This window comes from Rhyacophila brunnea, unplaced genomic scaffold (assembly GCF_057557595.1).
Source record: "Rhyacophila brunnea isolate RB1 unplaced genomic scaffold, BYU_Rbru_1.0 scaffold_13, whole genome shotgun sequence".
NCBI lineage: Eukaryota > Metazoa > Arthropoda > Insecta > Trichoptera > Rhyacophilidae > Rhyacophila > Rhyacophila brunnea.
This window is the reverse complement of record NW_028232785.1, coordinates 19,694,941-19,713,456: the sequence shown is the minus strand read 5'-3', so window position 1 is coordinate 19,713,456 and position 18,516 is coordinate 19,694,941. Positions and strand designations below refer to the sequence as shown.

Below are 18,516 nucleotides of genomic sequence, written 5' to 3'. Positions count from 1 at the left end.
AATTGCTGTATTTATTAAAATCGGTGATATTATATCTATTTATATTGCCATTATCATCATGAGCCTGAATCAATCCACTGGTGGATGAAGGCCTCTCTAAGTTGTTTGTATTACTGTCGGTCATATGAATTGCTAAATTTATCAAAATTGCTGATATTATATTTACCCATTCATAATATCGTCATTATCATCATCCACCAAGATCAATCCACTGCTGGATGAAGGTTATCCCAACCTAATTCTACTTTTCTTAGTCATATAAACTGCTATATTTTTTTAAATTTGTGATTTTATATACCTACCCATTTATATCGTCAATATCGTCATCAACCTGTATGAATCCACTGATGGATGAAGGCCTCTCCAAGCTGATTCCACATTTTTAGGTTTTATAAATCCCTATTCTTATCAGAATTGGTCGATTCCTCTCAGATATAACATGTATTGCTTTATTATTTATCAACATTTGTCTCGATATGAATGTCCCGCACCGGGAAACTATATTATTTAAGGTTAATTTTGAATTCAAAATTTGATTTTTTAATTAATATTATTCTATGGCTGCAAGCATTTATTTTTTATAGACAATGAAACAAAACAATGTTTAAATTTGTTTTTTATGCTGCTAACCTTTTTCTATTATGTAAATGGGTCCCGAAAGAGATTAATATTTGGATATATTGGATCGCTTTTTATGATTATCACATAATATTGCTATATATTCGAATGAATGAGATGTATAATTATTTATCATATTTAAATGCACATACCTACACATAATAATATATTGTATTAAAATTAAAATGTCATTGGTAGCAATCGGCGATTGACAGCTGTTCTGCTAGGCCTAGCAGCCTGAAGTGGTGTCAGACGATATTGTGAAGGCCAGACTCCAGAATAGACTACGCATATGACTCCAAATTTGTATTGGCAGTGACGACATGCAAATCGTAAAACTGACAAACCAGCGAAATGTCAAACTGTCTGACGTGAATGAAAATCCATCCCGAAGGGACAACTATACATACTTTAAAATTATATTAAAATCCAACACCATGTCATCATGACGAAAAGCTGTCTGCAAGACCTAGCGAGACAGACTGGCGAGAGCCAGCTGGCTCAGCTAGTAATACAATTATTATTAAACCGTTTCTAATTTATTTTTAATAATGGTATTATTTCCCTTCCTTTAATTATAATGGCAATACAGTCTTGAAAAATAATTAAAATAAAATTGTTGTACGTCACAGGGCCGACGATAACAATGAATATAAAAACAGAATCAGATGATTATTACGAGCAAAAATCTAACATAAAATATCGTAATGACCCAGGGAACAGTGCTGACGAGAAAATACCGACGGAAATGCCATATATTAAGCAAGAAAACGAATTTACAAAACTATACGAAGTAAGGTTATGTTTGTTGTACAATATTATTTTATGTTTGTTTTGCAATGTATTTATTAAAAAGGTCTTTTCTGTCAGTTCTGTTGTCCGTGCAGTCGAGCTTTCAGTTACAGTTTGTCCAGTTTTGAAATTGCGGTGTATTTAGATTTAGACAATCAGTTCAGCGGGTCTATTCTATACACAAGCCTGCTTTCGGTCCTCTACGGCAGCTGAATATGGTAGGAAAGTATCGAATTATTAACACTTATTGTAACAATTACAATAAGTTAGCCGTCTGAACTGTCAAAACTGTCTATCTCGGTCTAAAAATTTATCACAACCAAGAAAGGTGCTGTTAAAACATAGTACGTATGTATTGTAACAGTTATAACTAAATTATTGTAATTGTTACGACAAGTGTTAATAATTCGATACTTTCCTTCCCTTCTTAGCTGTCGTAGCGAACCGAAAGCAGCCTTGTGTATATTATAGACCCGCAGTTGTCCGTTGTCTCAGTTGACAGTTCAGTTGGGAAATGGCGATGTAAAATTAGGTAAGTACTTATTTATATCCACTAATAATGGATGTTATTTTTATAATTCCTAGCGGTTGGTATAATGCGGTAACTGTATTGAAGCCATTGTCCTTAAAGGGCCAGGAAAACTTAAATCCACGCGGCCGCAAACATTTCGCATTGGAAAAACAACAAAAACAAGTTTCTACAAATTGTTAGGTAGGTACCAATCTCGGCGTTCAATTAGACACGATGTTATATTTCGATCACCATGCTAAGAACACCTATACTTGACTGACACACATTGCGGTCCAGAGCAGGGGTATTCTAACATATCACATAACTCCAAATCAATAAAAAAGTGATAAATATGATATTATGTCGTCGCACCTATTCAAGCAGTTAGTTGGAAGTTAACTGTCAGACGTAATGGTTTTAACACGGCCGCACATGAGCTGTCAAATTTCGTTGAGTACCTAACAGCTAACATGTGATACTTTCCATACATTCTTTGGTTCTAGTCGGTTATGTGGAATACAGCGGCAAACACATTTTGAAAATACCCTATATACTGGATTATTTGTTAGTTTGGGTTAGGTTAGGTTAACCTAACTAATAATCCAGTTTATCGGCTATTTTCTAAATGTGTTTGCCGCTGTATTCCACATAATGAATTTGTACCGATATTTTTCCTGTTCTAGAGATTCTAATCGGATGTATTTTGAATTAAGTAAGTTACCAATTAGGTATTGTAGATAACCGCTCTGTATAGGTACAGATTTTGGATCAAGAAACATAATGGAAACCTGTTTACCATGTTGTTTCTTTGTAAAATAAATAAATTTAAATTTGATCTGGTTCGGAATCGATGGTCTACCCGTGCATAGTCTGTTCATTTGATGATTGTCTTTATTTTACAGGTTAAAGTTGAACATACTGTTCAAATCAAGAAAGAAACCGTCTGTATATACGAAAGCAGCTCACATGATGAAATATCCCCTAATGCAGTTACCGCATTAGGTACACACTTTGCCATTGGTTGCACCAGTCAAGTGAGTATTATTTTGTTCACCATATCTTCAGATGTAGCATATGGATCCCACAATTTCGTCTAACATATTAGCTGGAAGAAGATAATGCTCTTCCAAACTACCTCCACGCGCATTCAGCATTGAAAAATCTTACGTTAAACCAGTGGTTTCCAAACTTTATGTTACTACGCCTCCCTTTTAAAAAAATCTAATCTTGGCACCTCCCCCCTTTATTTCATAAAATAATACAGACACCTTTTTAAATAGTCAACAATTTACTAATACAAAAAATGAAAAAAAATATAAAAGTAAACAAGTTTTTACTACTTACTTATATTAAATTCATTTTTTAATTAAGATTTGTTTTATATGCGACGAATGAGCTTGTTTATTAACACAATCAATTTTAATAGTAGTCAACCAATTTCATCATCGTTCATTGACAAAAATTAATGGATTCTATCATGGGCTCCACATTCTGAAGCGGACCCCAGGCCAGGATCTTTCAACCACATATTTGAAATTTTTAATAGCCCTGAAATAAAGTAGCGACTTTTTTTTACTGTTAACAAAATAATATGAAAAGTGCATTAGCAAACTAACCAATAACTCAGGAAATAGATAAATTTGCTTCAAATTTTAACATTATGATTTGACCCTTTTATTTCATTTTTTCACGAGATAGCCAGTGCACTTCACAATAGTACAGAAGTGAGGTATTATAAAATTAGTCTCCATATTTTCAGACAATTCAGAGTTTGCAAACAACCTTTTATAGGACTTTTTTATGTGTAGTTTATAACTAGCGGCCGTTTTATAAACTATGCATTTGCAAACTTCAAACTTGTGAGTACATTAGTTGTGTTAAACTCTTTGCGCCTCCCTTTGCAACACTCCGCGCCTCCCAGTTTGGAAATCGCTGCGTTAAACTGAAAATAATGTAATGTTTTGATATAGCGAAGACACATTACAGTGATAACACATAGTCCATAGGTCGACTAAGGTGATGAGGGGGAATAATTTCTAAATTGCGTTACTTATTTTTTTTTTGTACAAAAAGTTTTTTTCTATTGGTAACAATAATTATGGCCAACGATGGCCGCGCGGCTTAAGCGTCGGCCTATAACGTCGTGGGTCCCAGGTTCGAATCTTGGGTCTGAAAACTACACATATTGTTTTTTAAATTTGTGTAGAGTCAGAGTATGGACCTAATGGGTTGAGCAAGTGGCTAACATCCATTTTATCGTAAAAACAAAATCTGTTAATACAAAAACCTCCACCCTGTAGAGGCCCATAATATGATGTTATTAGGATCGGAAATGGTTAAAAAAAATATATATATATATTTATCTCAAAAGTGTTTTCAAATTATGTATGTTCAATAAAAGAATGTTACGTTTTTTTTATGTTATTAGCATGTTCAAGTACGTTCGTAAAAATTTGGAGTTATACTGATACCGGTTAGTAAATTTAGGAAATTCATTTAAAATACAAAAGCCGTTGTCAATAAGTAAAGCAATTTGAAAGTGGTTCAACGAGTATTGTAATCAACATTAGTTAACTTCGTAGCAATTAGATAGGATACGTATAGCTTAGTGGTAAGATGGGCGCGAATGTAGGAGGCGCAGTGTTTCCAATTTATGTATATACAATAAATGTATACACGTTACTGAAATGCGCCTTCGATATTGGTAATATTGGAGACTTTTGAGAGTATTCAAGCAGGCTTTCTATTTCATGTTGTCATTATTAGTTCCGAAGAAGATGAAGTAGAAAATGAAACTTAATAATATTTTATTTATTATAATTTATTTTTCAGAACCCTCCCGAGATTAATATAAAATCTGAGACTGACATCCAGCGAAATAACTTTAAAGGTGAACGTCTTGAAGGCCACGAAGATTCGAAACCAGGATGTTCATATTCAAAAAATTCACTTGATCAGGTACATTGATTTTTTTTATACTTTAGGGTTTTATTAATAACAAAGGGAATCCAGCACTTGCAACTATTCTTTTCTTTATATTGAACATGTCCGATCCTAATAAGATCATAATATGGACTTCCACAGAGTGGAGTTATAGATGTATGATCTGGAGTTGTTCGGTACGTGTAGATCCAACATATTTTATATTATATTATGCTGAAGGTTGCGTCGTGTGTGTGATGATATGCTCGGGGCACAATTGAAATAATACACAGCGTTGACATTGTTTGTTTTTATATTCTGGTAAAATCATTTTAGATTGTAGACGGCATTACGAATAGAGATACAATGATATTGAAAGTTGATTACGTAGGATTTTACATTATGAATTTTGATGAGTTTGGATATTCACGGATTCGCGAGTGAATTTCTGACTGTACAGTTTCATGCCTAGAATGCAACTGATTTATTGGCTCTCGTTTCCGCTTAGTATTATTTTCTGTGCTACACGAATGACCACAGACAATAATACGTCGGTTGTAGACTTGGGTTTACCTCTACAAGTAGGTATGTATCAACAGATTCTTGTTTTTACAAAAAATGGATGTAAGCGACTTGCTCAACATGATAATATTAGGTCCATACTCTGACTCCAAACACTAATTGAAAAACAATAGGTGTATTTGCCAGACCAAAGATTCAAACTTGGGATCCACGATAATATTACCATTATAAAACAAAATGTGCAACATTATTGTCAGTTATTTTTTACTCCCACACTGACAGAAATCATGATGAAGGTTTTTTTTAACGGTATTAATTTTAAATTATTGACATTGGTGAAGGGTTCCTATTAAATAAATGTAGACTATGTTAACGAATTGAATTTACGTATGAATGAGTGTTTATTTTGTTAAAACTACTTAAGAATTGTCTTTAAATCTGTAAATGATAAAATTATTCATAACTTACATTATTAAAATATTTATATTATTCTATGCAAATTAGTTAAGTCCAATTTTATACAATTGAACAAACGTATTTGTTCTGAAAATCTTTGTAAAATTAATTTTTACATAATGTCAATATGTATTTCTTTTTATAAATGTTGTATATTTTGCATCAGTTGATTATATCCTATTAAAGTAGACAAAACCGGCAGTGTTTTATTTAATTAATACTTACTGTTTGGTTAATCGTGTATTTTTTGTATTTTTACGACTTTCGGATTAATAATTTTAGCTAATAGTACCCACTACAGATGACGAGAATAAAATGCCATTTGGCCTTGGTGCCTCTTATAATTGATTCAGTTATCAATTAGAATTGAGTCGAGCTTGGCTTCGTCATGAGACCTAATTCACATAGTTCACTACAGTAGTCTTGCTTGCACTATGAAAATGGATAAACGGTTAGCCATAAGCCCTTTCAGAGTCAAGTGAGTTATTCGATTGAGCCAGGTTCATGGTCTCACTATGGCGTAGTTTCAGTATCTTCGAACTTATACTCGCGCATATCAAATTATCGTATTGTTACCGTATAAAACCAAATATACCATATACTGTTCGAGACACCCACGACATATCATTTATAAATAGAGGATGGAAGAGAGTTTCACCACTTAAGGCTCATTTACACTGCGGATGATCCTCCGCAGGGAATTGGATTCTGGCATTCACCTTTTGTTTACACGTGTCACCGAACGTGAAATACTCAATTCATTCCAAAATGGCGTCAAGTCAAATAGCAATCACAGAAACAGTAACCAAGAATCACAAAACACCACTTTGTTTATTACAATCAGTATGTACTATCAAATATGATGTGGACTGCAGGAACATTCATTTCACCGGTTCGTTTTCAATTATTCTAAATGACAGTTTACGTTCATATGTAAATATTATGACAGTACTCAGGGGCGCAGTGAGCATGCGTGGGGTATGCGCATGCGCGGAATCATCCGCAATGATCGTCAAACGTGAACCATGTTATATATATAGATTATAATTATTTTAGAGAAATTTAATTTTCAAAATGTTTTATTTTGTGTTTTATGTATTTCAGATACATCCCTTTACCTTGAAACACGAACGCGGAATTGATTCAAATGACATACAACAAAACGGTCTATCTGCGGATAGTTACCAAGTGTTTAATAAAATCGATGACAACATTGAATTACATCAAAGTCAGCATTTATCATCTGATTACATTTGTACGCATCTGAATGATGACATTAAAATCGACGTGCACGATTTTAAAAAGGAAATAAAACTTGCAACCGCTAAAGAAGTTTGTTTAAAATTGATCAGAGTTGTCTTTTATTCAAAGAATTTTGTATGCCGTGTGTGTCTTGCTTTCTTCCCATCTCAACGGATTCTCGACGAGCATAAGACTACACATAATGTAACCACGTCTGGTGAAGATAACATAAAAGAAATCGTTTGCAATGATTGCAACTATAGAACAACTGATATTTTCAATTTGAACAGACATAAGCGAGTTCATACCCAAGAAAAATCTTTTAAGTGTAACGTGTGCGATTATACATGTAAAGAATCAAGTAGCTTAAAGAAACATAAAATCATTCATAGTGAAGAGTTTCCGTTCGATTGCAATTTTTGCGACTACAAATGTAAACGATTGCGCGATTTGAAGAGACACAAAATGATCCACAGTGGAGATAACCCCTTTCAGTGTAACGAATGTGATTATAAATGTAAAACAGCTAATTACTTGAAAGTACATCAAAAGGTTCATACTGGTGAAAGCCCCTTTGAATGCGATTTATGTGATTACAAATGTAAAAAAAGTAATGCCTTAAAGATACATAAAATGATGCATAGTGGAGAATTCCCGTTGATTTGCAAGTTGTGTGATTATAAATGTAAAGAACCAAGTAGTTTAAGAAAACATAAAATTATTCACAGTGAAGAGTTTCCGTTCGATTGCGATTTTTGCGACTACAAATGTAAACGATACGGCGATTTGAAGAGACACAAGATGATCCATAGTGGAGATAACCCTTTTCAGTGTAACGAATGTGATTATAAATGCAAAACAGCTAATTACCTGAAGTTACATCAAATGGTCCATACTGGCGAAAGCCCGTTTGAATGCGATTTATGTGATTACAAATGTAAAAGAAGCAATGCCTTAAAGATACATAAAATGATACATAGTGGAGAATACCCGTTTCATTGCAAAGTGTGTAATTACAGATGTAAAGAATCTGGTAGTTTAAGGATACATAAAATGATTCACAGTGGAGAAAATCCGTTGATTTGCAAGTTGTGTGATTATAAATGTAAAAGGATCAGCGATTTGAAGAGACATCAAATGATGCATGATGGAGAAAACCCGCTTAAATGTAATCTGTGCGATTACAAATGTAAAGCACCTTTTAATTTAAGGAGGCATCAATTGGTTCATAATGAAAAAAATCCGTTTAATTGCAAGTTATGTGATTATAAATGTAGAAAAAACAGTGACTTAAAAATACATGAAATGATACATGATGGTAAAAACCCGTTTAAGTGCGATGCGTGTGATTATATGTGTAAAAGAATCAGCGACTTAAAGAGACATAAAATGGTACACAATGAAGAAAATCCGCTTAAGTGCAATCTATGTAACTACGAATGTAAAGTATATTTTAATCTAAAACGACATAAAATGATTCATAGTGGAGAAAAACCGTTCAATTGCAAGTTGTGTGATTATAAATGTAGAAGGACCACTGACTTAAAGATACATATAATGTTATATCATAAAGAAAATTCGCTGAGTGAATTGAAACGTGATTAAGAATGTAAAAACTTGGTTATTTAAAAAGGCATATAGTGGTTATTTTCCCGATTATAGTGTTGGCTCTTTGATAATAAGTGAGAAAGCTTTATGATTTTCATAAAATAATAAAATGAAAGCCATCTTATCAATAATTACTACTTACCACTATATCTATCTCCCCTGGAAGATGCTGCGAAAAGAATAATTCTAAATGTTGAGAAAACTAAGCACTTCAGAGCGTCTAAGAATAATAGACACCCAATAAACATTTTGGTAAGGAATTTGAGTATGTACGTGGGAATCAGCAGCTGCCAAGAAAATAAGAAGAACGTAGAACTTGCCAGTAGACTGAAGAGTGGAAATGCAACGTCAAGCGATTGTCCAATAAGACTTCATTTCGACTGTACAACGTGACTGTGGGAGCAGTGGTTACATGTAAATTGTACCTAAAACATTTCACCATGGCACAGTTCGCCGTGGGCTTTCTATCGGAAAGAGATGACCGTATACTATACGGTCTCCAATTTTATAAGATTCAATATTATGAATATTTATATATAATAACCTGGACATTAACTCTGCGAAATGAACGAGCCCTGAACATCTTTGAAAGAAAGATTCTCGGCCGTATATATGAACCGATCAGGGATGGCACCAATTGGAGGAGAAGATATAATGCTGAGCTCTATGGGCTGTACGAAGATTGAAGCGCAGTTCAATCAATTACGATTTGGAGACTGCGATGAATAGGTCATGTGCACCGTATGAATGACAATGAACCGGCAAAGAGAGTGATGTCCAGCAATCCAATAGGACGTAGAAGAAGAGGGAGGCCAAAGATTCGCTGGTTAGATGGAGCTGCCAGTGACTGCCGTTTTCTGGGGGTACCAAATTGGAAAGCGGCCACACTGGATAGGGACAGGTGGAGGGAGCTGTTGGAGGAGGCCAGGACCCACACCGGGTTGTCGCGCCCCTGATGATGATGATGATTATGAATATTTATTCAGTTTTAATAGTTGATTTTACAAAATGATTTTTTTTTGTATATGCATGAGATGTATTCAAATAAAGTATATACTTACATAAAATTTTGACGCAGGGTTTTGAATGTGTGAGTGTCATATGAAAATTAACCACACATAGACGTGCAATAGTGTATGTTGCAACCTTGAATTATCTACATCAATATTCAATGAGCATCTGTGCATAAACCATGATCTGTTGTCAGAACAAATGACAAGCGTATTCTCGACACGTATTTAAGTTTATCCCATTTCTTCCACACTCGAGATCAGTTGCCTGTTACTCTACACCCGTTAGGTATTACAATTCCCATTAATTCTTTGTTCCCTTTTTCCAGTACTTCTAATGAGGTAGATACAGTCTATCGTAGCAAATGTGGTGTGGTGGGATAATGCTATTTACAAGTGAAAATCAAAATTAGTATAAGTGCTAGATTAATATTTTTAAGTTTCTAATTAAGTGTAATATACCACTATTGATAACTAATTTTAAATAAGCTAATACAATTTAGCTTGCTCACTCTACACGTTTACTTTTTAGTCCTGTGCTTGGTAAAAAAGTGAATCGACAGAAAATACGTTTTTAACACTCCCGTTGCCACGATGGTCTCGGAGTTTAGAAATGACCTTAAATCATAGATACCCCACTTATTATTATGTATATAAACGTCTACTTTTAGCTATTTGTAGATAAAATATTTAGGCATAAAAAGAAAAATATGTCGGTAGTTGAATTGAATGTCTTATATGTAAAATTAATCATTTTTCGAAAGTCTAATCAATATTTTGATAAGACAGTGACAGGGCTATCTAGAAAGATATATGTTAGAGAAACGCGCATAATAGTAATGTAAACATGAGACACTATTTTAAAATGTCATTTGTTAGTCAGAGATAGAAATTTATGTCTTTGTTCAACATATCGAACCTTGAATTATAAATGTTTCAAATGCATCTGACGATAAACGCCAAAGCAACCCTTAATGTAATGTTATAAGTGTTCATTTTAGCAAGTCAACTTCGCTTTATATGCCGTTTATTTCAAAATACTGACCGGAAAGGCTCAGTTTTATTGCGCCCGTAATAAAAATAAATTTACCCGGATTTTGAATACAAACCCTTATTGCCAGGTATGTAAGAATTACATCGGTTTGTGGGCCATGTGTATTTGAAAACTTCGAGCGACCTAAAAAAACATACTATTATTTGGGTGTACAGCAGGCAGTCGAACGGTTAGATTTGTGCGTACTCCCATCATCTACACGTCGATTATCAAATTGACAAATATTTTTGAAAATATTTAATCATGCCGAGAAGATATTTAACAGAGGAAGAAATCAGGGTGGCTGCAGAGGAGTTTTGTGATGACTCTGATATTGAGTTTGAAGTGAACGACAATAATATTTCGGATAATGAAAATTTAATAGAAGTTTATAATATATAAGTATTAAATTGCGGTACCTATCATATTATACATAATGTATAAAAGTAGATTTTTCTGGGGATACAATATTACATTAAATATATGTTTATGTATTTTATTATTGACTATAAAACCTCTTGTTATGAAATTATCTAAAAGTAGGTGTGATATATCTATAGTCTAAGAGATATAGACTTAATACGTGCATATAGGTTCAAGTAACGTAGTGATTTAATTTTTTTAATGTGTATTATTTCAACATAATAAACATAATATTAAAATATATTTAGTGGAAACTATACGATCGGAGTATTTTTGTTGTTTAATTATTCTTATGTAAGTATATTTTTAATGTGTTTTAAAATCCGATTTTTAATAAAACCTAATAACATGATACAATAAGATCACAATTTTTAAAATTATGTATACAGGGAATCGATATTGCAAAATTATAACTATTATTTTATGTGGTAAACGTGATAACGCAAGTCCATGCAGATGTTATGCTACCTAAAAACATCCCTCGTTCGCTTCGGATGAATTAGCCACCCCCACTCTCCGTGAAATGACAGCGTGTGTTGGTTGTTCCATTTAAAACAGATCGAGACATGCCGTGGTTTGGTTATGACGTACATTTATCGATGTTCGATTATTATACACGATTATAAGATAATTGCATGTCATATACACAGAATAACATGTTAAACGATGACTAAATAGTATTTAAAAACATACTTTACCTTTTGAAGCAATCAATTAGCTTTTAAAATGCCTTAAAATGCCAAATTTCCATCGGGACACTGAGTGGACGGCATGGGATCGGGCGTAATTTTTTTACCATGGTAAGGGAAAGGTTAAACTCTGGCAGCACCTAAGTGTTGTTCTCCTTAATTACAACGTTTTTCTTAGCACGTATTCTAATTTGTCCGGTACAAATCTTGCAATCGATTTTTACTAACTTCCCGACTAGCTAGACATTTGAAACTTTTAGAATATATCAGAACACGATGCCAATGCATTTTTTAAATACTTTTAGCCACCTTTAAGTAGAATTGATTTCATTTTCAGTTAATTCTGTTTTGTATGAAAAGTTATTTCGACACCATTATTGGTTGTTAGGGATCTGGTGTCCTAGCAACTAAATTATCGATATATACGTGCGTTACTATGGAAATTAATATGACATGTCAAGTACAACTTTTTTTGATCGTTTAAGCTAGTCAAGTCAAGTTTATATGGTTCAACAAAATTTAAAAACGTTGTACTTATATTATAAAAAGTTCATTTTATCTTGTAATTATTTTAATAATACGAGTACATTGCCGCCTGCAAGTAGTGTCATGCACTTCGATGTACTAGTATAAGCTTTCTAAGCTCTTTTTGTTATGTTGTTAAGAGCTGTAAGTGTGAGACAGTTGTAACTTTTGTCTCCTAGCTTTGCCTAGCTACGTCACTGGTGTGGTCACACGTAATTTGTACGTAAAAAATTTCACCGTAGCACAGTTCGCCGTTAGCTTTTTTATTGGAAAGAGATGACCATATACTATACGGTCTCCAATTTCATTAGATTCACTATGAACATTAACTCATTTAGTGCTGACATCGCGACTGGCGCGTTAGCATTAGTTGGCCATTAGATATAATTAACATGGTAATTATTTAAATGTGGTAATTAATTAGTAATTATCTGGTCAGCAGTAAATGTGTTTTAATTCAATTTTCATAGCTGATTTTGGAAAAATTCAAAAATGAAAACCTAACCTAACCTAACAATGTGGGGAATTTCGAATGATTACAGTTGATTTAATTATTGCAAAATGACATAAAGCTAACACAATTAAAATATTCTTATATAGGTATGGAAAGTACTAAATCCAGAAATATACTCATGCTTAAAGGATGTTGATCTTCGTTTTCTTATATTATAAAATTTATTAAATCCAAATAGAATAAAATCCAGATTTCACAGACTATCACCTTGATGACAGTTTACGTTTTGTAATAACTTAAGTAATTATATGATTAGTTATTTCAAGATTGTCAATGATATACACTGTCAAATATTTCCCTAATTATAGATAGATACCTACATATTAATAAAAATATCTTAATGATAAATTGAATGCTTTTATTCATCCTTGCTTCTCTCATATCTATAAAAATATTAAAACTCTTTTGTTTTTGCAGATGTTTAACGATGTTTTGCCTACATATGAGAATGAATATTATTTACTTTGGAGAACTAAAAAAGCTACAACAAAAATTATATAAGATCCTTATCAGAAGATCACCATGAAAATTGAAATATAGTTTAATGCAAGATAATTATATCCAACCACATGACCCCCACATCTTGAAGCGGGGCCCCAGGGGGCGCTAGGGTTAAAGGCAATGGGACTTTTCACAGAATCGTTTTCTAAATGTTGTTTCAGATAAAATTAAGGGTATCTGGTGTATTTTTAGCGATTTTTTTGTAATGTTGAATAAATCCATTTGAATCATGGAGTTGTCGGATATCGACACACAATAGGTAATAAAAAATTACATCACACAACTGGACATTTTTAAATGTTAAAACTTTACAAAGATAGCGCCGTAGGCGACTTTTTTCCGCATTAGGGAAAATTCTTTGTGATGTGTGTTTATCTCAATTATCAGGTCAACCCACCACGTAGGGCCCCCCCAGAGCCCGGGCCCCTAGGATAGAGCCCTGTCAGCCCCCCTTTGTGGAGGTCATGTCCAACCATATAATAATTTAATAATCTTTTATTTCATTCGACGAATAATTTACAAGGTATGAAAAGGTCAGACATGAGTAATTATTAAAATAATCGATTCCTTGATTTTAGTCAAAACTAATTATTGCCAAAAATTATCAATTTATTAAGCGCTTCAACTATACAACAAACTACTAATTAATATCGCCGTAATCGGATAAGATGCACATCATGGCCCCCATATCCTGATGCGGGCCCCCTACCTATCGCTAAGGTTAAGATCCGTGTAATGTTCTACAATAGTGATCCACACATTGTATTCTACGAAACTGCAGGTTCTGTGTAAAATAAAGAATTTTCCGAGATTTTTGGCATTTTTAAATAAATCAACTTGAATTGTCGGTACGGTATCATTTATTATGAAGCAGTGATCGCGACCCCCTTTTGTGATAGCCAAGTAACATACGGCCTTTCGCCGTATTGGACAAATAGCCGTTTATATTAGCCAGGAAACACTAAAAATACTTAAAAATTAAATACCATTCTTGAAATAGCACCGCAGGCGACTTTATTACTATTAGCGCGAATTTGTAGTGTGTGTTTATCTCGCTTAAGTGATCGACCCACCACGCCGGGCCCCCAGGCTAGAGCCCTGTCAGCCCCCCCTTGTGGGCGCCATGATGCACATGCATCAATTATGTATTGGTAAAGCAGTGGATGCAGTTTAGAGTCCCGTTATATAATATAATATATGAGGTATTTTCAAAATATGTACCTATGCTTAATAAATAATGTTACATTCTCAAATCTTGTGAATAATTCGTTGAATAAAATATAGTTTATTAAACATAACATTGCAATTAAAAGAATTTATGGTACCGATGCGAATTTGAATGACTGTTTAAGAATAGGAATATTCACATCATAATATAAATGAAAATATGTCTGAAGAAATACCATGGTTAAAATAATTGTCATTATTTTTGTTATGTAGGTACTTAACCCGTTCAGACCTGAATTAATTCTGAGAGGTAAAAAAATTATCTCTATGTTGATTCCGTGTGATATGGACCCAAATAAGACAAAAATATTTTTATTTTATTTTTTTCGTTGAATTTTCCTAGTTTTCCAGCATGGGCATAATTATGCACATTTGGTCTCAAGCGTTGCAAAATTGGTACTCGAAAGTATTGCAACACCAATTAAATGTTTGCCTGTTTTGTTAATTTTAAGGCTATTTATTAATATATTCAAGAAATAAAAAGTACAGTAAATACTTAACATATTATATTTTATTGAAATTTAAGATCTAGAGACATAAATGTTGACAATTAATTATGTTTTTCTGTGATATGTTTCTAAACAATTTCTCTCCTTCTTTATGCATAAATGAATATTACTCTTATCATAGTAAAAATGTGTTTTTTTTCTATTACATAGGTATATTATTTTTACATCTTTTCGCTTCTTTACTCTGGTCCAGATGTGGCATATGATCAATGCGGTCATACTGAACTTCAGGAATCGGTTTTACCTCTTCGTTTGGTTTCCTAGCCTTTTTTCGAGGCTCACTGTAACTAATATCACTAGGGCGGCCAGGTTTTTTTTATTTATAGTTTTATTGGCCTTTACCATTGACCCTGACAGCCTCATGCGGAAGCGGTACAAATCCATCTCATCTTCGCCATCGTTTTCTAATGGCATTATATATCGGCCAAACCTTGAAAACTCTATCGGTTTGTACCTACACGACTTCTCGACGGCACCACAGGTGTTGGGATATCTGCCAGTTCATCATCAGACAAATCAAGCAGTCTCTCATCACACCGAGAGTGAAGAGGCGACGTTGGACCTGGCTCGGCTACGTGCTGCGGATGCCAGAAGAGAACCTCAACCTGACTTGCCTGTTCTCCAAACCGACCGGATTCCGGCATCCTGGAAGGCCGCTAAATACTATCTATAGAGTGTATATAGCGGAGTTACGGGATGCTGGTTTGACATGGAATGAAGCAAGAAGAATGGCAAGCGATAGGGATTCTTGGAGGCACCGCGTGGTGTCCATTTGCTCCAACTAAGGGGCGGATATGGCCGAAGAAGAAAAACTTTTGTCCAACATCTCCAAAAGCTTCTCCATATCTTCTTCATTGGTAGGATCATACATTTTTGCTGAAATACGGTGTTTTATACCGATATAGAAATATATAACACTTCTGCATTCGGCATATTATATAGTGACGTTGAGACCAATTGTGCATAATTATGCACATGTAAATTCAAAAGTCTGTGAAATATTTTTTTACTGATATTTTGTTTATTTTATGTTTTCAACATGTCGTTTATATAAATATATTATTCTAATGCTTAACGATGCCTCAACTTGAGTTTATCATAATAAAATGTACTAACCTCGAACGCTGTTCAATGTCAGTGCAGAATAGGTTTCATATTCGATCATTGTCAGTTTATCATTCATAGATGGAGTTAATTGTTCCATTTATAACAAAGAGTATTAATTGATCGAAAATCACATAGATGGTGAAGTTTTAATAAACGAAAAATGAATATTTTATGAAGGTTTAAAATAAGTGTGCATAATTCTGCACATGGGGTCTGAATGCGTTAAGTATATATTTTCTGTATACGACGTTCATAATAAAGATATAATTATATTAATAGGAAATATTATAATCGTTTGTTTTATTAGGTATATTTTAAGACTACACTACGAGTAATTATTGTAAAAAAATAGAAATAAACTTTACTTGCAAATTACATATTAATTAATAAATCGGTAATTACTTAATTATGGCGACTATATAATAATACAACAGGCCTAGAGGTCCAATGACAGTACTGTAGGTATTTAGTAATATAAGTGAAACAATCACAAACATCTAGGATTTGAGAAAATCACATTAATAATTATTATAATATTATTGTGTCCTCACCGGAACCGAACCCGGAGCACCCGGATGGAAGAAAAGGCCAGCGCCACATGCACTGCACTACGAGAGCCGCTATTATTATATTATAGTAAGTATCTATTGACTTCGCAGTGTATGTTCATATGCAGATAACTTCACACTACTAGTATGACAATACCTATTAATTATTTGCCAATTTTCAGACCTTATATAAAGACATACTGCCACGATGGGAAGTTAGCCAGCAAATATAATACTATACTTCAGTTAGCATTATTGTACCTACAGTTGGATTTTTTTTTTGTAAAACCGTTTATAAACTGCACTTAAGTACCTAAAAGTAAACACAATTTAAATTTAAAAAAAAATGCTGCAGTTTCTTGCGTGAGAAAGTCGGAATGGCAACTGAACGATCATAATATTTGTGAAGATTACCGACTTAATCATGCGCTCGCAAAATAATTTCAAATGTTTTACAGAAAAGTAGTGTTCACGACCCCTTTTAAAGGTACGTAGGTACTCCAAATTATTTGTACTATACTGATGTTCTGTCCACCAAGGGTTGTAGTGCCATAAAAATAATGATGATAATGTATAAAAATCAATACATATACTGTCAAGTATTATTAATATATAGATACCTACATGCAGTGACGCCCTGTGTCAGTAGGCAGATTGAGCGTCGTTTGGAGGCGGCAGTTACTCGAATGGTGGTAAATCGAGGAGAGTCAGTATATATATATATATAAATAGATACCTAAACTTAGTAATAACGGAAATATCTTTCCATTAATAGATTCAGCTCACTGGATGGCAACATAATGTATTAATTAGGTACGAATAAGATTTTTTTTGTCGGGTTCGCGATGTCTAGTTTACTTCCGTTGTCCTTGGATGTCACGTGCTTGGCGAACAGCAAAAACACGTGCATACCTAATTTAAAATTATCCAAATATGTTCGCCAGTCACTTGCGAGTTTTGGAAGTTGTCAAGTGTATTTTTAAATGTACTTATCTGAAACCGTAGACTCGCAATATTGTCTATTGAAGCAGAGATGGCATTTAAATTAGATTTATATTGTTAGTAATGTATCCATACAACACATATTTCTCAGATATTGGAGACATGAAAGGATGATATTATAAAGTACTGTATATAAAAATGTGGTGGCATTTTTGCACTGCCTAGGGGCGGCATTTTGTCTAGGGACGTCACTGAAGAGAATCATTTGGTATTTATATAGAAATAGCTAAAATTATTTTCTTTATGTTATGTTGTGTTGTACAATAATAGTTTAGTAAAAATGGTGTGAAAATAATAAATCTGTGTATTCCTAAATGGTACAAACCAAAAATGTGTTAGATACTCAGATATAACAACCAAATAGAACCTTAGACTCTGGTGAATTCGCTTTTTATAGCTAAATTTAATTATGTATACTATTTCAGTGGTCAGTGTGTATTTTGTTAGTATTGTATCCATACAACATACAACACATTTCTTAGATATTGGAGACATGAAAGGATGATAAAATAATACTATATAAAAAAAAATGGGGCGGAATTTTGGTGCTGTCTAGGGGCGGCATTTTGTTTAGGGACATCACTGCCTAGGTACATGGTTAGTAGGCGACTATTAAACCAAAAACATAAACATACAAAATAATCTCAACACAAAGGCCGAGGCAGGTACCTACTCCACAAAAATAGTTTTTAGATAATCTTTCTATATTATCATTATGGAAAAAACTAATAGTTTATAGTCGGTTGACAATTTAAAA

The 18,516-nt window shown here is 33.5% G+C and overlaps 1 protein-coding gene across 1 annotated transcript; it reads left to right on the top strand.

The window, feature by feature from the left end:
• The first annotated feature begins 1,208 nt into the window (after positions 1-1,208).
• Positions 1,209-8,580, top strand: LOC147076840 (uncharacterized). The gene is made up of 5 exons (XM_085940937.1): positions 1,209-1,411; positions 2,824-2,955; positions 4,754-4,879; positions 6,926-8,068; positions 8,548-8,580. Exons 1-5 carry the CDS (start codon positions 1,265-1,267, stop codon positions 8,578-8,580), a joined length of 1,581 nt encoding a protein of 526 aa, XP_085797063.1. The 5' UTR covers positions 1,209-1,264.
• Positions 8,581-18,516: the final 9,936 nt, after the last annotated feature.

What these genes read in the sequence shown, in the direction of transcription:
- LOC147076840 (XM_085940937.1), top strand. Translation starts at nt 1,265, where the DNA reads ATGAATATAAAAACAGAATCAGATGATTATTACGAGCAAAAATCTAAC. An exon ending in CAAAAAATTCACTTGATCAG is followed by an intron (nt 4,880 to 6,925) that starts GTACATTGATTT and finishes TATGTATTTCAG; the next exon opens with ATACATCCCTTTACCTTGAA. An exon ending in AATACCCGTTTCATTGCAAA is followed by an intron (nt 8,069 to 8,547) that starts GTGTGTAATTAC and finishes AATGATTCATAG; the next exon opens with TGGAGAAAAACCGTTCAATT.